We start from the raw sequence: 20549 nt of genomic DNA on the forward strand, positions 1-20549 counted from the left end.
GATTTCCTGAAGAAAAGAAGAAGAGTTTGGATTGATACCCCACCTTTCTCTCCTGTAAGGAGACTCAAGGTGGCTTACAAGCTCCTTTCCCTTCCTCTCCTCACAACAGACACCTTGTGAGGTAGGTGGGGTTGGGAGAGTTCCGAGAGAACTGTGACTATCCCAAGGCCACCCAGCAGGAATGTAGGAGTGTGGAAACACATCTGGTTCACCAGATAAGCCTCTGTCACTCAGGTGGAGGAGTTGGGAATCAAACCCAATTCTCCAGATTAGAATCTACTTGCTCTTAACTGCTCTTAACCACTACACCACACTGGCTCTCAGAGGGATTCTCTGTGGTAGCAAATAATTCTCAGAAACCTACTAGGTGCCTATAGTATACTGTTCCAACTGAAGAGTTCGTCAAGTGTGTCAGAATCTGAGCATGTAAATACACACCCAGCCTATAGCCCTCTACGTTTAAACAGAGGTGTGTTTGGAGGTAATTTGAATTTGTAACCTTCTGCAGATGGTCCACCTCTTCTACCAAAGTGTCCTTGCTTATTAGGTTCATTGAGTCGCCTTTTGAGTGTCTGTTTGCAATGCTGAAGGCACTGGGTGGAGCAACAGATTTATTATTGTTGGGAACCCCCCTCCCCCTCCCCCGCCCCCCCACACACACAACTGTTATGTGAAGCACAAATGTAATTTCAGAACCAAAGGACAAAATTAATTTACTGAAATATTTGTGGTGGGACATCTAAGTAACAGTTCTCCTTTTGCATATCCCTGATCCCTGCCTAAAGTGCAGGCATCAGAATGAAAGGTCAGTCTGCTTCTGTGAAATGTGGGGAGCCCCTGTGTCTTCATCATGAGATGGCTACCCAGAAATTAGTCCCAAGATGGGTGTGTTCACAGCCTCAAATCAACTGACATCACCAAAACCACCACAAGTAAGGGACAAGACTGTTCTTTTAGGCAGATAAGTAGTTACAGACCAAACGTCCCCCCCTTACACTTGGCACAACAAGTAACTTGAATCAGTGGTAATCAACATTTTGGCAAATGTGCCCCAGTTCAAGTCTGAATGCTTTCTAGTCTGCCTTGTCCCTCGCTCTCCTTCCTGTGGCCGCCTTTGTAGTTTTGCCTCTTGCTTACTGAACAGAAATGTGGTGTGAGTGCACATGCCTGACTCATAGGCAGCCACGCCCCCAGGTCTCCCTTCTCCAGACATGTCACAAACACTCTGTGGCCCTTGTGGAATAAGTTGACCTCCCAGGAAGTATCCATTTGTCCAAAGCCCTAGCATACCTGGTTCTGTTATGTCATGTGGAAAGCAGATGACATATTTTGCTTCAATGCAAAATATGTTTCTCCCTTCTGTCATTTTGAACTTCCAACCAGCAGGTGGGGAATTAACCCCTAAAGAAAATTCCTGTAGGGAGGGGGATTGATTTAGTCTGGGATGTGTCTAGAGAGTGGCTGGTGTACCACAGGGCCAAGAGGCACACATGGCTGTTCCACAGATTCTTTGCTGCAAGTTGTCCCCCACCCCTGTAGGGTGGCATTCTCTTGCTCTTCGTGTGAGGCTTCTTCACTGTAGTGATGACTAACCCCGCCCCCAATTTCTTGCTGTAAGCTTCTGCTCGCTTCCATTTTTCTTCCTACTATTACTTCTGTTTTGTCTAACTTCCATTTCTACTATGAAGTCTGAGAACATTGTTGTGGGGTGTTCGGAACCCTTTCTTGAAATGTGTCTGAGTTCACTGTCTTTCTCTCTACCCACCCCCCAAATTCATCTTGAATGATTCGTTTCTGTGCTTCAGGGGATGTGAGAAAGACAAGGCTGTTGTACTTTCTTGTTAGCGTACCTGACAGACGATCCAGGCAATAGCTCAGGAGGGAGGAAATGGAAGGCTTTCAAGGTTGAATTTGGCAGTGGACTCTTCAAGGAAGGATTTGTGGGCAGAGGAGGAGGTTATTAGGGGATGGGCAGGGGAAAGCGTTCCAAGCCTTTATTGCTAAATAAATATCCCAGTCTCCGCAAATGTCCGTGATGTGTTTACCCTTTCAGACTGAATGGCACTATGTTAGCACCTGATGCCTGACATAGCATTACTTTGAAGCTGGTATCAATCACCAGTATTAGCCACTTGAGGGTCTAATGGGGGGTGCTGATTCTGGTAATGGCTTCTTGAGTTAGTCTAGGCCATCTTAACTACTCTTAAAATTTGGCAGCCTTATACATGTGTGCTGTCTTATTGCAAAATGCTCCTATGGTTAAGAGTCCATGCTGACCTAGATGGAGTGGGCTAAGATAGTCCCCCAAGGAGGACTGGGGCAAAATAGCCAAACATTTTGTCTTGGGAGCATACACCTGACTGTGGCAGATTCAAGAAGAAAGCTGCACCTGTTCTGTGTGGACAAAGTCTGTGGCATGAAAATCCTGCTCAAAAGTCTTAATCACAGGTGCAAAATTATTAGAATTTGTGCAATTTTTAATGAGGTTGCTCAGAATGTACGAACTGAGCAGACACTCAGTTTTAACAAAATAATAGGAGAGTGGTACTGGTAAAATGGGCTTAGGATCAAGGACCAGGTAGCTACGTGGTATTCAGAAGCTTTTGAACATTGGTGGGATGCTGTTAAGGAAATCAGTATAGAAAATGGTGGAGAGGGAATAAGTATCTGAAGATGCCTGCATGTGATGGTTTCATGTGAGTGATGTAAGCTTGACTTCAGAAGGATTCAGATAAATGTGGTTCCGGAGATCCTCTGTTTTTAATGGCTTGTTTCTTATCCTGCACATCATAGTCCCAGCCAGAGCACATCCTTTTATCTTTCCCAGAACCTGATTTTTTAAAAAATCTTTTTACTTATTGTGGTCTGGAAACACCCACCAATGAGTGAGATGTAAAACTGCATTCTCATAAACAAATATTCTGGATTACTGAAAGGGTAATCCTATGCAGAGTTGCTCTAAACTTGTTGATTTTAGTGGGCCTGGGCAACCATTACTCTGCATAAAATTGCACTGTAAGGGTCCTATGTAATCCTTCCTTTTTTGAGGGAATGTATTTGACAGTGGTTCTTGATCAGATTACTTGTAGACAGAGCACAATTCTTTCCCAGTACTCTGATTTTATCGGGTAAAAGCTGAGCCAATTTCAACAGTTTTTATTGCATGGTTCAGTTGATTTGGTTTTTTAAAAAATATTGGTGACAAAGGCCTTGTGTAGTATGCCTCATGGAGTGTATAATTGAAAGGAACGATAACTGCTTAAGAGGCTTTCTTAAACTTCTCATTTTGTTAATGTTCACTGAAATGTTTGCATTAAGGAAGGTCCATCGTAAACAAGCATAGCATGCAGCGGAGCTTTAAAATTATTATAAACTTCATTCTAGCCCAATTCTCACTGAGAAAGTAAGCTTGTGCTGGGCTATGCAACTTAGGCTATAGGTCAGTGATAGCGAACCTTTTCGAGACCGAGTGCCCAAATTGCAACCCAAAACCCACTTATTTATTGCAAAGTGCCAACACAGTAATTTAACCTAAATACTGAGGTTTTAGTTTAGGAAAAAACGGTTGGCTCCGAGGCGTGCGTTACTCAGGAGTAAGCTTGGTGGTAGTCGGTGGCTTTGCTTTGAAGCAACCATGCAACTCTTCCAACGGATGAATCACGACCCTAGGAGGGTTTACTCAGAAGCAAGCCCCATTGCCAGCAACCGAGCTTACTCCCAGGTAAAGGATTGCGCTTTAGTTCTTTGCAAGAAAATCAGTGGGGTTTAACAGCGCTTAACAGAGTTACCTACACTGCTTCCCCAAAACTAGGTCTTAGGTTTATTAATCGAGCCCAGCGGCCCAGGCCAGCCTAGATGCATGGGGGGGACGACGACTCTGTGCGTGCCCACAGAGAGGGCTCTGAGTGCCACCTCTGGCACCCGTGCCATAGGTTTGCCACCACTGCTATAGGTGGAGGCCTTCATGATTAAATGCTTCAGCATATTTTTAAAAGTACATAGAAAAACAAACCTCAGGCAGAAGGTTAGACTAGAACTTTTATCTTGAAATGTTGTTTTTTTATAGAGAGTGGGATACTTGTATGGACATGTAGGTTTCCACCTGCAGTCTAAATATAGGTTTACCACCTCAGTGAAAACTAGGCCTCAGTTGACCTAGAACTACAGGAAAGGATTTGTTGAAAGTCAACAGGCATTGCTAATATCCATACCTACACTGAACTGTATGCAAGGAGTTGGTTCAATGTGGTTGTGAAAACAGACTTTTAGTTCTGGGATATGGTTGCTGATTGTAGGAATATGACCTCTTTGCTGAGTTAGGAGGACATACTGACAAATACTTGGGGGTTTCTACCTCTGCCTCTGCTGATGCATCACACTCAGGAATATATCAGTTAGGCTGACTGGACATCTCCTGCTCCTACAGCAGATATCTAGACAATAGAGATCAGTTCACCTGGAGCAAATAGCAGGTTGGACTCTATGGCATTACATCCCATTGATGCTCCTCCCCTCCCCAAACCCTCCTCAGGTTCCACCCCTCCAAATCTCCAAGTATTTGCCAACCTGGAGTTGGCAGGTTGGATCCAGGGAACTCAAACCCAGTTTTTTAAAAATCTGAATGTCTAGTTTGGAGTCAGCCCTTCAAAGGTGCCCATTTCTTCCAGGGAAAGTGATCTGTGTAGTCTGGAGATCTATTGTGATTCCAGGAGAGCTCCAGGCCCCACTTGGGTATTGGTAGCCTTAGATGGACCAGTTTTCTTACTCTTTATTGGTAGGCTTGCCAACCTCAATATGGTGACTGGAAATCTGGGGTTACAACTGCTTTACAGATGACAGATCAGCTCACCTGGAGAAAATGACTGGGAAGGTAAACTTTAGAATGTTGTACTCTATTGAAATCTCCCCTCCCCAAACCCTGCCCCCTCAAGCCCCACCCCAAAAATCTCCAGGTACTTCCCAACCTGGAACTGGCAACGCTATGTATAGAGCAGTTTCCTATGTTTAGCTTTGGCTCAGTGAACACATAGACCTCAAAGCAGAGGAGTAGCTGGGCCAGAGTGCACCCAGTGCACACTCTGGCTTTTTTCAAGCCACTCTGGCAGGTGTCCCTCTCTACCATTTTAGTAGTACTGAGAGAGAAGTTGGTTGAGAAGAGGTTTGCAAACAGCCCTTTTTCCAGGCTGCAAATGACCTGGTGAGAACTACATTTCCCAGGGTCTCCTGGGAAATGTAGTTCCCACCAGGCCGTTTGCAGCCTGGAAGGGAACACAGGCAGGCCTCTTCTCCAGCCTGCTCTTTTTGTTAAAGTGAGTGTGGGGGGGACGTCGCAGGGGAGAGCTGAACGGCCGACTGATGAGGGGGGAGGGGGAAGGGTAGAATTTTCTGCCCCCCACATGACCCAAAGCCGTGCGCCCAGTGCATGGCGCACCCCGTCCCCTGGTAGCCCTGCCACTGCCTCAAAGTAAAGCTCAACCTATTTCAAAGGATCAGAAACATAACCCTTCCTACAATGAAATCAAAACAAATTGTTCTTGATTTGGGCTTTCCTGGCTTTGATAAACTTTTTTTAAAAAAGAAAATGCTCTACTGCTTGTACTTTAATCTCAAAACTTCCACCCCCACCCGATGACGTTAATTGTAGTAGGTGAATAAGAGACTTCTAGGTTAGTCTTCTCTTTTGTCCTTGATTATGAAAGTTTTAATTGTCTTTGGTGGTAACACCTTTATCATCAAGGATGCTACCCTTGATGAAGCATCAGTTGTGAAGCTCATTAAAATAAGGCACTGCCACTCTTTGGCTGTCTGGAGAATCCTGTTTGACCAGAACTGAGAACCACATAGATGAGTCAGTGAAGGTTTATGTACATGTGCTGTAAAAGGGAGTGTCGTGTCACACTGATATTTAGGCAGTCAGAATGTCAAGCATCTGCATATGGGGATAAGTGAAGCAAAGGAAGTCGCCTGTAGAAAGTAGTGCAGAAAAATCTTCCAGAAAGATAAAATGTACAGCTTTTGAGGCACAAACAATGCCTTGTGTTAGAAGGTTGGCTGCATCCACATATCAATGGGTATTGCAGGACCATTGCTCAATTGGGGCCATTCACATCTGATAGGAAAGGATTGCTCTAGTGCAGCCATTCTCAACCAGGGTTCCCTGGTACCCTGGGGTGCCGTGAGCATGTCCCAGGGGTACCGCGGCAACACTACCGTCCCCCCCTCATTTTTGTGGTGTCTCCCACTGGCGCCAGCAAGGACATGGAGCTGGCCCATGGGGCAGGGCCTGCCACAAGGTCAGCAGCCACCCCACCCCCCAGTTCTACCCTTCACCCTGGGAGGGGAAGGTGGGGTGTGTGGCAAGCAGGGGCAATGGGAGGGGAAGGTGGAGGGTGGCGGCAGGGGTACCTTGAGATATGAAGAGTGAGGTCAAGGGTACCCTGACCTCGAAAAGGTTGGGAAACACTGCTCTAGTGTAATATCCGGCTGTGTGTGGATGCACCCTGTATACCTGTAAGTGGTATTTCACTTTGTGGGTTATGCATGCTGTTTAAACCTCTCTCTTTCCAAACCAAGCTTGTATTTGGATGTACTGTTTGTATTGTTTCTCCCTCTCTGTTTAGAAAAACAGCTTGAATCCCTTGTTGTTGTTTTTACTAGAATTACTGGTAGCTTTCCTAGTTGTATTATTCTTTGTTTTCCAGTCTCCATTGAAAAATATGCCTGTAAATTGATTTACTTAGCTTTATTTATAAACGCCAGCAGCTGGAGAGAGGAAGGGACATTGTAAATATTACAGCTGTCACCTGGTAAAAAGCAAAATGTTGGTTAACTCAGAACATTCTTTAAATTCATTAAATTAGTTAACTAAAATTATATGAACACTACATGAGCCTCAGTATAGGCTATAGGAGATGTGACTGAAGTGACATTTTAACAGCCAAAATGCTAGTGTGAAGAGAAAAGACCATTTTAATGTTTCCTCCTTCAGTCCTTTGCAGGAACTTGCTAAAAACAAAGTAACCATAAAAGTGAGCAAGTATTTAATTAATTTCCAGTGGCATTAATTGAAACTGGTTCTCACCAATTAACTAAAAGTTTAAATGAGCTGTCTACGGGATAGTTTGCAGCTCTAACAGAAACCAGAATATTAAGCCTGTCATTCATTTAGATACATCACATAGATTATTCTCTCTGACTGAGTTGTATAAAAGTATTTTAATATATTAAAATGTATGTGGGAGCTCTAAGAGATTTTAGTTGCCAGAAACACTGACTACTTCTGAGCACAGTGTCTGCTTAAGAAGCTCTCTTTAATGTTTCTTCTTATTCCTTACTGGAAATTCTGCCTGCCATCTTTGTTGCTGTTGCTTCTAGTCATTCCAGTAATCTGAATTGCATCACCTCAGTGAAGTGTCACCTGATCCTGCGTCTTTCATAACTTGGCAGACGTGCCATAGTATTATGTAGCATGGATTATACATGTACAGCATTTCTCAATCTTATATATCATAGGCCATTTCTGCACGGTCCAAATATCCTGGGTTGAGCAAGGGAAATATCCCAATCTGGCCCAGAGGTTCGCACAGTTCCGGTCCTAAAGTGGGTTTCCCCTGCGATATTTCCCTCATCCCAGGATTTTCAAAAAACGCCAATTTGGCTATTCTTTTCAAAAATCATAGGATGACCCTGCTACGGTGCAAACACCACCAGTTTATTTTTCACGTCCAGCTGCCTGATCTCCCTACCCCACCGCCCGCCCTGCTAATCTCCCTGCCTGACATTAATTCAAGCTGCTGCTCAAAAACAACAGCCAATCAGAACACGGGACACTGGGCATGCGTGGATATGCTTGTGGTGTAAATACAAAAGACCCAGGCTCGTGCGAAAGAAATTGGAGTATTTTCTCCTAGTCTTCACTGGATTCCTTCACAAAACGGGCAGTCATGCGAAGAGAGAAACCAGGATAAAACAGACCCGAATTGTAAAATGCTGATTGTAACCTGGCATAATTGTGCCATGTGGAAATGGCCCAGAATGTTCCTATTCAACTGGATTGGTGCTCAGACAGCTTTTCCTCAATTTGTTAAAACTCCTGGAATACCATCCATGTCATGTGTGAGAGAATATTATAAAGTGACCACACCCATTTATACAATTATTCCTTCCACATCGCTGGGGTTAGGGGCACGGCACCCCCCACAATCTGAAAATCCGTGGAAAAATTTTTGGCCCTCCCTTTCGTACCAGAGCTCTCTTTATGGGAGTTCACACCATGCGTTCACAACTTACCAAACATTCCCATTTTAAATTTCTTATGCCAACTTGTAATATATCAAAACTGCAGTAGGGAGAGTTGCAATGTAGAAGAGATAACTGTATGTAGTTCAATTTATGGCTTACTAATATGGATAAGTTATTGCCTTGACTAAGTGTTCAGTACAGTGTTCTTATGTGCAGCAAGTATATCAACTCAAATTAAGATCACATTTAAGAAACAGAGGACTGGAAGACACCCGAAGGGTCATGTTGTCCAACTCTTTGTCCAACAGAGGAAATTCAAAATTTAATTCTCCTCATCCCTCAGTGACAACTCCTGTGTTTTACTTCACTAAACTTTGTTAGCTAGTTTCTACAAAGTTTCACCTGATGAATCCGTAAGAAGATAAAACAGCCAGGCTGTTTGATGAAGGGTCCCATTTTTTTCTAAGCTGTTTTTAATTATTTGCCTCTAGCCTGAGATCTATTGTCTAATGTCTGACTTTATTCTATTTATTTGTTTAGATTTATTCCCCAGCTGTTACAACTGTCTTAGGGCAGGTTACAATAAAAACCATAATAAAGTTCATTCCAACAATAATAAAATCCATATAAAACCCAATACGAAACCCATAAAAAGTTTTATAAACTCCCTCCCAACCACCCCTAAAAATGAGTGGAGTATATAGAACACCTCCAAATCCCCCCAATCCCAATAGGGGGTGGAATTAGCCAGATGCCCAGACAAAGAGGCTAGTCTTTGCCAGGTGCCGAAATTCCAGGAGGGTAGGCACCTGTCAGACCTCTGGTAAGAGGGCATTCCACAGTGCAGGGGCCAATGTTGATAAGGCCCTCCAGGTTGCCCCACCATCTACAAAGGAGGTGGGGCAGCCAGGCAGACCTTCCCCCCCCATCCCCAGCATCTGGATGGCAATATAGGGTCAAATGTGGTCTCTCAGGACTAAAACCATTGCGGGCTTTATAGGATAATACTAGCACTTTGAATTGAGCCTGGTAGTGTATCAGAGGCCAGTGCAGACTCCTCAAAATTGGGGTGATGTGATTCTGTTATGAGGCACTGGACAACAGATGAGCTGCTGTATTCTGCACTAGCTCAAGCTTCCAGACCATCCTTAAAGGCAGCCCCATGTGTAGTGCATTGCAACAATCCAATTTGGTGGTTACCAGAGCATGGATCGCTGTGGCCATGCCATCCTGGTCCAGGAAAAAGTGGAGCTGGTACGCCAGCCTGAGATGTTGATGGAACCTCCTGGTCGTTGCTGTCCAGAGACATCCAAGATGATCCCAAGATCCCACACCCAGTCCTTCTGGTGTACAAACAGTTTCTTCCAGCAGCAGGTGTCCCTCAATTCCCTGGAGTCAGGAGCTTGGCACACAGAGCAGCTCCATCTTATCAGAATCCAATGTATTGACCCTCACCCAGTCCATGACCCCACCAGGCAGCAGTCCAGCCCTTGGGCAGCCTCACCTGATGCAGGTGGAACTGAACCGCTGGGTGTCATCCACATATTGATGACAACCCACATTGTATTCTTTGATTAACTCCCCAAGCAGCTTCATATGGATATTAAATAACATAGGAGACCGGACCAAACCCTGAGGAACTCCACGAGGGAGCCCCCAGGGACCCGAGCATGTGCCTTCCATTTCTAATGACATTTGTATCCTTTCTTGTTTGCTTGCTTGCTTACGTGAAACTTAACACTGTGAACACAAAGTGTTCTAAGGAAGTCACCTAATTAAGCACTGGCTAGATTCAGCCCTAACTATCTTCAGCAAGGTTGCTCTGTTCTAACCATGCCATGGGACTGTTGGTAGACAATGGCTTTATTGGGAGTGGGGGGCTGTTCTACAGCATTAAAATTCTATATACCGTCAAAACTGATGCAGTTGATGAAAGAGTTGGCTAGGATTTTTCCATTGTGAGCTACATTTCTATATGCATAGAATTTTTATGCTTTGGGGAGATTTACAGTAGTATTCTCATTTTCAGTCTGGAGTGGGATCACGTATTTACCTTCTCATTCTGTGGCAGTGTGTAGATCTAGCCACAGAACTTGCCTGTTGTTAAATGTGTTTCTTTAGAAATGTTCAAGAATTGTATTATTTTCCTGGAGCATGGACTGAATATTGGCAGCCCCATATTACATCCTTTAAATCAAATTTGAAGTTAGCTAAGTAGTGGTCAGACTGGCGTAGGTACCTTTTGATGCTAACATTTTGATCATTCTAATGTTTGTCTGAATTTTATATTCAGAGAATTAAAATTGAACACGTTTTGAGATATCCCAAACTTGCTGCGCCCAAATTAGAATGCTTATAACAGCTCTATTGAGATATTACAACACACCTTGGTGTGCCCTGTTCAGTGTTCCAGACATATAGACCAAAACTCAGTTTGTTTGTACATCCCTGGTGTTTTGCTGCTTGCTTCCTCTGCCATGTCCAAGCAGAATCTCTGGTGCTATTCAGGCTCCCTGCACAGCTTCAAGATGTCTGCAGTCCTGTTGCTATTGGTGAGCTGCAGTAAATGGATGGGGAATTGGGGAAGAGAACCTAGGGCAAACCAAGCTCTTTCATCCTTTCTCTTAACCAGGGGTCTTCAAACTGTGGCCCTCCAGATGTTCAGAGACTACACTTCCCATGAGCCCTACCACTTGGCCATGCTGGAAGGAGTGATAGGAATTGTAGTCCATGAACATCTGGAGGGCCATAGTTTGAAGACCCCTGCTCTTAACCAAGGATTTTTTTATCTTCTTCCCTGCACCTTTCTGTCCAATGACTTCAGTGGACTCCTTGTGACTTTTTCTTCAAGCAAAGTGGATCTCTACAGCCTTTACTTTCTCCACATCTCCTCTTGCAATTTTACTGCATTTCCTCGCCTAGAAATAAAATAAAATCTCGGGAAGAAACATGTACATCACTTATTCACTGGGATATTAAGAAGGGTTTGAAACGAGAGCTCTCTTTACGGGAGTTTGCACCAGTTGTTCACAGCTCACCAAACTGGGAAAAATGCAGTGGTAGAGGGACAGAAGATTTTGCTTAACCACTAACTTTTATTCAGTTTCCCAACATACACAACAGAAATTGCTCCAGCTCTACACAAATCAACAAGCTCACAACTTTGTGTAGAGCTAGACTAGAGCAATTTCTGTAGAAATTTCCTTTGAGACTTTCCCAACTTTGTGAGTCACCACTATCAGGGAAAGGGGTGGAGAGACTTGGAAAGAAGACAGAGGAAATGAAGGCCAAAGCAGGCCGGAAGCTGAGAGGAGAGGTGCTACCCAGCAAACTGGGATTTCTGCTTTCAGGTGTTAATGGAAACCACAGTCATCAAACAAAGTGCAACCTGTGGCTTAGAATACCAGTTTAACACTCGTCAACAAACAGGTTTGTTGAGCAGCCTACATTCAGATATCACACTAAACTAGAGTAAACTATGATTTTAAACTGGATTTGATCATGATGTCCCAATGCAGCCAGACGGATAATTTGGTATAGGATAAATTATATGGAGAACTTCCATCTTTAGGTGGGAGGTTAATCTGATCAAATTTTTAACCTGGTTCATCAGTTAGATTTAAAAAACAACCACAAATGGTAAAGAACAGCATTAAGTAATTGTCTGAGAGCATTCAGTAAATTCAAATTTGGAGTAGCGCCCATTTTACTTTAGAAACATTATTGTAATGTGTGTATGTGTGTTTCCATGTCAAGTGTGGGCATCATGCATACCTGGGCATATATGTGGGAACTTTTGCCCAGTCAGGATTTCTTGACTTGTATACATGCATGTGTATTTTTCTACACTTGACACGTGCAGCAATTATTTTTGCTTCACAAAAGATGAAGCTCCTTTCAGTTGTTGGAGCTCTTAACCCCGTATAAATCATGAGGATACCTTGGAGGTGTCATAATAGTAAACATATGAACCATAAAAAGCTTCATCCAGCTGATGACAAAGTTTTGACTTGGGTGTTTAATTAAATTGAATTTGCTTCCTGATGTCAGATGAAGAAAACTACCGTGTGAAAGTCACCAGTCTGTCTCCTACTCCCATTCCTTGAGGGCATACAATGAGTCTTTCCACATTTATTCTTTTGGACTACACAAAGAATATGAAGAGAGAACTTCTTTTTCTATTAGCCTATCAGTAGGCATAATGATATACTTGCAAGGGAGAATTGGCTTGCTGTGAGAAGAAAAGTCATGGAACTAGTTTGCTGTCTTTCTCCTACCCTTTTTGTTCTTGGTGGCGAGAAAACTCCCCTCAGCTTCATTCAGAATCAGGTAAACAACACCAAGAATTGTTGCAGAACATTGTTAAAAACAGAAACAGTAATTGCTAGGGGTTGGTTTGCTACTATTCTCCCCACCACCACCCTGGATGTTACTTACAGCAGATCTTTGTGACCCCTCTGTTATGGGTGGTGAGGATTCACAGGATCCTGGTGGACAAAAAATGATCAGACAAGGGGAGATATTGCAATATGGAGGGGGAAATCACCTTTACCTCACTCTTCTACAACAGGGTTCTTGCTCTGTTGTGTTTCTTTCAAGAATTATATGTGTGTGAGTGGATGAGAAGAAGAAGAGGAGTTTGGATTGATACCCCACCTTTCTCTCCTGTAAGGAGACTCAAGGTGGCTTACAAGCTCCTTTCCCTTCCTCTTCCCACAACAGATACTTTGTGAGGTAGGTGGGGCTGAGAGAGTTCCGAAGAACTGTGACTAGCCCCAAATCACCCAGCAGGAATGTAAGAGTGCTGAAACACATCTGGTTCACCAGATAAGCCTCTGCCACTCAGGTGGAGGAGTGGGGAATCAAACCCGGTTCTCCAGATTAGAATCCACCTGCTCTTAACCACTTCACCACGCTGGCTCTCCATGCTGAGGCATTGTGGGGCTTCACAATACTATATTAAGTTCATTCTGAATTAATATGTTCATGGACATTGTTATGTTGTTGAATTATTCTAAAGCTAAGACATTTGAAAATGGTTTTAAAATCAAAGTTTTCAATTTTTTTAATGATTTTAGTCAACGGGATTTTATCTCATATAGTAGATATCTTCTGCTTCCATTTGCACTATTTTTCTGCCATGCAGTGCAATCTAGCCGCAAAAACTAAATATTTGGAGGCTGATACAAAGTCTTGTAAGTGCATTTTGAACTTTCATCATAACACTGAGATAGTGACTATTAGTTCTTGAAAACCTTACTCCAGTAACTCTATAGGACAGGCTTGCTTTCAAGATAGTTATTTGTGCTGTGCAGTGATTGTTTAGAAGAAGGTGTACATGGAATCACAGAAGGAATATTATCTGCAGTTCTAAAAGTCAGAATCACATGCTAATGTAGTGGCAGCAGTGGCATAGTGGTTAAGAGCAGGTGTACTCTAATCTAGATGAACCGGGTTTGATTCCCAGCTCTGCCACCTGAGCTGTGGAGGCTTATCTGGGGAATTCAGATTAGTCTGTGCACTCCAGCATGCGCCAGCTGGGTGAGCTTGGGCTAGTCACAGTTCTTCTGAGCTCTCTCAGCCCCACCTACCTCACAGGGTGTTTGTTGTGAGGGGGGAAGGGTAAGGAGTTTGTAAGCCCCTTTGAGTCTCCTAAAGGAGAGAAAGGGGGATATAAATCCAGCTCTTCTTCTTGTAAAAATTATGTGCCTACAGTGTAGTCCAAAGCCCTGCATGTTAAGGGCCATTAAGGAGGGGCGCTGAGATTTTGTTTGCTCATAGAGTAGAAAAAGGAAACTGCTATCAACGTGTCAGAGCTACAAAGGGTGCAAATATTCTGGCATTAGACAGTATGAGTAAGCGGTCACCACCTTTTAAAATTTGCATTGTAAAAGGTAAGCGGACAATACTTCTCAAAAATAAAAGAACCGAAGATTTTAAGAATGCGGAAGTACTTTCTAAAAGTAGAAGGGACACAGGAGAGGAATCCTGCTCTACAGGCCAAAGATGATCAGCAACTTTGGTAGTTACATTTTTCTCTCTTCTGGCAATTTTTGGGTGGGGATGTAGCAGATTCTGTCGATCGTCCTCGTTGCTCTTTTGAGACATAGACTGCATTTTGGTAGGGAATGATCCAAGCCAAATAGGTTTTGAGAGTTTCTTTGGAAAAGGATTCAGAGCGTTGGAGTAGAGAAATATGTCTCAATTTAGCTGCTTTTTGCGCTCCTGGTACCAGAAAGAAAATGGACTTAATGTGGTGTCAAGCTGTTTCAGTCCACCTAGGTGGATAGCAGTCTAAGCTGTTTCAAATGGTTAGCATAGAAAGATGTATAATTTGGTGCCTAATCAGCGTAGCCTGATCCAGAGACCTTTTTAATGCCCCTTTGAGCTTTTGTTAAATTCAAACAATGACCTTGATGTCAGTTAATCTGCTGTTATGCATAGAAGTCCAAGGGGTCTGTCTAATTTCTTCTTGTGTGTTGATAGCTGTAGCTTGTTCATGGTGGATGCTCAGAAGTTTTCCCTTTTAGAGAGACTGTAGTCTGTTGCTGAGCACACTAAACCTCTTGGTACTGTTTCAGGCTGCTGTTTTATGCTGTTTTGATTATCTGGTTTATGTTCATGATGGGTTTGAATGTTGCTAGTATTAATAATACTGATTTCTATGCTGTTGTTTTTTATGCTGTATTTTTTTTCTTTATGAGCACCATTAAATCTGGAGTTTCTGTTTAGTCACCATAACTGATAATTGTTGATAGCTCTGTTTTCCCATGGAGATGTGCAATCTCCATTCTAAATCCATCACCACATCTTGTGGCCCCAGATTCCATAACTTAATTTGGCATTGCATGAAGACCTTGTTCCCTCCGTCCTGATTTGACTGTCAGTCTTTGTCACTGGGTGACCAACAGTGCCATCCTAAGCGGACTTGCACCCTTCTAAGTCAGAGGTGTGATTCTGCTTAGTAATGCTGCTGCCATCTTAATTACTCATCAATTTAAAAAAAAACCATCAAGGCATCTTATGTGCTGGTTTCTTAGCCATTGCTGAGGTAAATATGACTTCACTATTCATTAGCAGATGGGAGGAAACTGTGCAGAGGTAGTTAAAAGATCACAGCTCCCTTGCAAAACACATGATTTGCAGGCAAAAAGCCCCAGGTTCAGTCCCAGACATCTCCATTTTGGGGTTAGGAATTATAGTGGTACTTAATGAAAATGAGACAGCCCCATGGCACAGAGCAGTAAGCTGCAGTTCTGCAGTCAAAACTCTGATCACGACCTGGGTTCAATCATGACAGAAGTCCATTTCAGATTTGCCTTTCCTCACTGAAAGAAAGAACCTCAGTGCCGAATGAATCTGCAGCCACTTCCTGGACCTCCAGGCAGTGGAATGCTCTTCTGCAGTCCTCATGCCTGCCCAGTCTCCCCCTCCCCCCCCCCCCCCGCACCTCGTGTCCCAATTCTCTGGTAGGTTTTAAAAGTTATTTTAAGTACCGCTTATGCCAGTTGTTTCAGAACATTTATTCCGAGTGTTATTAAGCTTGACACCTTGATAAAAGAACAATTTTAGTGCCTCTAAAGACTATTAGTAGAACTTGCCTGGTGTGCCCTTCATTTTGAGTCCGCATCAGCAGTCCCCGTGCTGACACAGACTCAAAATGGCAGGCACTACAGGGAAGTTCTACTAATAGTCTTTAGAGGCACTAAAATTGCTCTTTTATCAAGGTAGCAAGCTTAATAACACTCGGAATAAAAGTTCTGAAACAACTGGCACAAACGGCACTTAAAATAACTTTTAAAAACCTACTGGAGGAATCTGGACTTCTTTAAATGGCAGAAAGACGCAGCTATCATTTCCTGCTGCGCCATCTTTTTATCTTTTGCTGAGACATGGGGTACTTTTGCACATTCAGGATAATGCACTTTCAATTCACTTTCAATCCACTTTTCAGCTGGATTTTACTGTGCGGAATAGTAAAATCCACTTGCAAACAATTGTGAAAGTGGATTGAAAGTGCATTATTCTGCATGTGCAAAAGTGCCCATGGTAAAGCTGATTCAAGGTTGATTTGGCCTTCCATCCTTTCCAAGTTGGTAAAACGAGGACCCAGCTTGCTGGGGATAAAGTGTAGATGACTGGAAAAGGCAATGGTAAACCATCCCATGGGCATAGTCTGGCTAGTAAACGTTGTGATATGATGTCACCTCACGGGTCAGTAATGACCTGGGGGATTACCTTTACCTTTTAAATTGAACGGTATCATAATGTACATGTCAAAACCTTGCCTTCATTTTTGCATCTCTTCCCATTGTAAAGAGAACTGCTTTCTTTACATTTGGAGTCATTAGTTCTTGTCAAAATTCCTCCATTTCCTTTCTGTTTTATATTTCAAAAAAAGCTGTGTTAGCTCCCTGGGAATGTTTAGAAGTGTAATAGCTGCCATGTTCCACTAGAGGTCTCTCATCCACTGATCTTAAAGTTTTTACTGCTTTGAAGAAAAGAAGCATTTTGTTTAGGTGAGATGCAAAGGATATTAAATATTATATTTTATGTGGAAAACTAATATCACTTTTTCATCTTTGTTGGACAAATACCTTGACCTAGAAAGTGTGTTAGCAGAGGGGTGTGTTGGGTTGCCAGTAAGCCTGGAGGGAAAAATGTCTATCTCTTTAATGGAGGCTCAATTTATGGAAGTGGTCTGCTGAAACTTTTCCTGACATGGAAGTAAATGAGATACCTTAAGCCTCTAATGCAGGGATAGGACATTTTTCTCCAGATGAGCTTTAGGTGTGTGCATGTCCATCTTTATGTGAAGAGAGTGAAAACAATGACTTGCAGATGCTGGTTTTCATACTGGTGAGGTTTAGAGGATGCTGTTTCAGGTTAACTTTGAAGGACTTATACTGATAACTGATTTGTTAACTTTCTTTTCCCTTCCCTATTATATCTCAACAAACCTTCTAAAAATATATATTTTTGAAAAAATGGAAAATAAGAAAACTGCATAAATTTTATAAACAGGCCACAATCCAGCTGTAGTTATGTACAACAGCCAGAGAACCCCGAAAAGGTATACACTTCCACATCAAAAGTAGTCCATTCAGTTTAATGAGTTCCGCATTAATATTGTAGCCAATTCACCTGCACTTGTCATGTCTGTAGAACTCCACACATACATGAGGTGTTCCTTTCCGGTACTGAGGCCTGTATGTCTTATTTTATGAACTCCCCCAGGTAATCAAAGGGTTGTGAGGACAGATCTTTGGTCTACAGTAGTGGTGGCGAACCTATGGCACGGGTGCCAGAGGTGGCACTCAGAGCCCACTCTGTGGGCACGCGCAAACAGAGTCCCCCCCCCCCACACGCACACATCTAGGCTGGCCTGGGCATGAACCTTTACCTGGGAGTAAGCTCAGTTGCTGGCAATGGGACTTGCTTCTGAGTAAACCCTCCTAGGGTCGTGATTCACCCATTGGAAGCATTGCACAGTTGCTTCACTAAGTTTACTCCTGAGTAACGCGTGCCTCGGAGCCAACCGTTTTTTCTAAACTAAAACCTCAGTATGCAGGTTAAATTGCCGGGTTGGCACTTTGCGATAAATAAGTGGGTTTTGGGTTGCAATTTGGGCACTCAGTCTCGAAAAGGTTCGCCATCACTGGTCTACAGTGTACAGATGACAGGCCCGAAGTTGCCTCTGTCTGGTAGAATAAAGCCAACTGTAAAATATTGTACTCAGTTTGTAAATGAATACATTAACAACATATGTTTTCTCCCTTAACAGGACAAATTTTTAAAAAAAGTTCTTCAGTTCTGCTTCTAATGGGAACTGTGGTTTATTTTCAGGTTTTCATTGCTGTGAACTGCCTCAGTACAGACTTCTCCTCTCAGAAGGGTGTCAAGGGGCTCCCCCTGAATCTTCAAATTGACACCTACAGCTACAACAACAGGAGCAACAAACCTGTCCACAGAGCTTACTGCCAGATCAAAGTCTTTTGCGACAAGGTATGGTCACCATGGTGAAGCGTTAAAATGTTGGACTAGGATCTGGAAAACCCAGGTTGCAATCCCCACTCTGCCATGAAAACTTACTGAGCGACCTTGGGCCAAGCGCACATTCCCAGTCTTGACCCTGGCAATTATTTGGATGGGAAATCTCTGAGGAATGCCAGGGTTGTGGTGGAGGAAGACAAACCGCCTGTGAATATCTCTTGCCTTGAAAACTCCATGGGGATTGGTTGTGGTGGGTTTTCTGGGCTGTGTGGCCGTGGTCTGGTAGATCTTGTTCCTAACGTTTCGCCTGCATCTGTGGCTGGCATCTTCAGAGATGTATCACAAAGGGAAGTCTGTTTAACATACACATAGGCCTCTTCCGCACATGCAGAATAATTCATTTCCAATCCACTTTCTCAATTGTTTGAAAGTAGATTTTGCTATTCTGCACAGTAAAATCCAGCTGTGAAGTGCATTGAAAGTGAATTGAAAGTGCATTATTCTGCATGAGCGAAAGGGGCCATAGACTGTGTGAATATGCACCATGTCCTGTTGTATATTGCTTTCGGCTGGTTTGATTATCAGTAGCCTGGAGAAATGATTTCTCATTGCTGTGCACCAAATCTACCAGATTTTATTGCTCATGATTCTTGGAGCTCCAACCATCTGCTTGAAGTGGTCATTCTGCCTCGTTGCGTCTGTTCCCATTAACAACGACAACAACATCCGTTCGTGCTAAATGCAATTAGTAAAATATTAGAGAAGTAATCTGTGTTAGCTTAGTTTTGCTAATCAAAGCCACTTGCCTTAGGAAATCAATCCAGGGCAACTGATATCTATTTCAAACATAGTGCGAACCAGATCTCTAGATCAGCTTGCAAGATGCAGGCTTCCCTCTCTTCTGTTTGGGGCTTCTGCAGCAAACATGTTGCTGTCCTCCTTTGAGGCCACAATATGATGCTCTGGTTAGGTATCATACCACGATCTGGGAGATTCAAGGTCAAATCTCCACTTTTCCATGGAAGTTTGCTGGGTGACGGTGGGCAGTCCCTCCCTCTTGGCCTAACTTGCCTCGTAGGCTGGATGTTGGAAGGATAAAATGGGGGCAGGAGAAGAACACTTTCTCCAGCTGTGTCCTTTCCAGATGGACAACTCACATATTCTAATAGCGATATGAGAATGACTGTGGGTGAGCTCTCTGCTTGTGGGAGGAATGGGAGAAGTGACAGTCACGTGGATGACAAGTGCCTGGGTATTTATGTTGCTGCAGGTACTTATTTAAGGTGGTAGCCAAAGCCGATAGCAGATATACTAGTGAATTCATGTTGCAAATTGTCAAAAATTAATTTGGCGTTTAAAAGTGACATGGCTTAGCAAATTTAAACATACAACTCCGCTCCAGACAAGGTTGCTTATTCCTTGTTAAGTTTTGGTTCTTGAAACTGTGGGATTGACTGTGTATGCAACTACCTAAATGTACTAAGTGGATCCATTAAGTGGATTCCTTGCAGAGAAGGAGTCCTTCCAGCCATGAAGATAGCTTTAAATGGGTAGTTCCATTCAGGGGTGTCAAACACACGGCCCTCCAGATGTTAATGAACTTCAATTCCCATCAGTCACATCCAACATGAGCATTGGCTATACTGGCAAGGGCTGATGGGAACTGTAGTTTATGAACATCTGGAAGGCTGCAAGTTTGACACCTGTGCGACTAGTAGTATTTTAAAGTGCTGGAAATTGTTGTTGCTCTTTAAAGCGCTACGGGGCTCAAATTTTGTTCTTCCAGCTGCTGGAAAACATCTTTGAGTTCCATCTAATCTTTTTGATCCTTGCCACCTTAGCAGTGGTAAGAAAGACATCAACTTCTCCTGGATGGTGTAGGCCATCTTGTTTGGGTTATTCTCCACCATCAATCAAGGAGGCAGGAAATATGCTTTGATCACTTCCTGTAGGCTGGTCATAGCCATCTTGCCCCAGTATCTTTCCTGCCTCATCAGGGAGTGCAGCAAATTCAACAGGCTCTTTGCTTATTGATAGGCTTCGTGTCCTTTGGATCCCCAAAACTCCTTTCTGTGTCTGTGAGAGTTTGTAGTCTTTTTTCCTTGTAACTCTAGCCCCCAAGACAAATGGGGATGTCCCCAGTGAAATCACAATTCTGGTGCACTAAACATTTTAACCGGAGTTTGACAAGTTATTTATTTCAAATATTTATATGCCACACTCTTAAAAATACATTCAGACTTTGTCTGGAATCTTTCACAAAGGGGGGCAAGAGAGAATGGGTTACCTTTGGCAGCCATTCATTTATAGAATAA

At 43.2% G+C, this 20549-nt stretch overlaps 1 protein-coding gene across 5 annotated transcripts in view; it reads left to right on the top strand.

Moving 5' to 3' along the window:
* GRHL1 (grainyhead like transcription factor 1) overlaps window positions 1-20549 on the top strand; it is a 63580-nt gene that overhangs the window by 25341 nt on the left and 17690 nt on the right. For all 5 annotated transcript variants that reach the window (XR_007244659.1, XM_048498490.1, XM_048498512.1 and 2 more), the window contains exon 9: window positions 18088-18246. Coding sequence is in view for 4 of the 5 variants with exons in the window: in XM_048498490.1 (XP_048354447.1) it covers window positions 18088-18246 (159 nt within the window). In the remaining variant the exon portion in view is untranslated. The remainder of the gene's footprint in view (window positions 1-18087; window positions 18247-20549) is intronic.

The sequence above is a fragment of the Sphaerodactylus townsendi genome, linkage group LG01 (assembly GCF_021028975.2).
Source record: "Sphaerodactylus townsendi isolate TG3544 linkage group LG01, MPM_Stown_v2.3, whole genome shotgun sequence".
Lineage (NCBI taxonomy): Eukaryota > Metazoa > Chordata > Lepidosauria > Squamata > Sphaerodactylidae > Sphaerodactylus > Sphaerodactylus townsendi.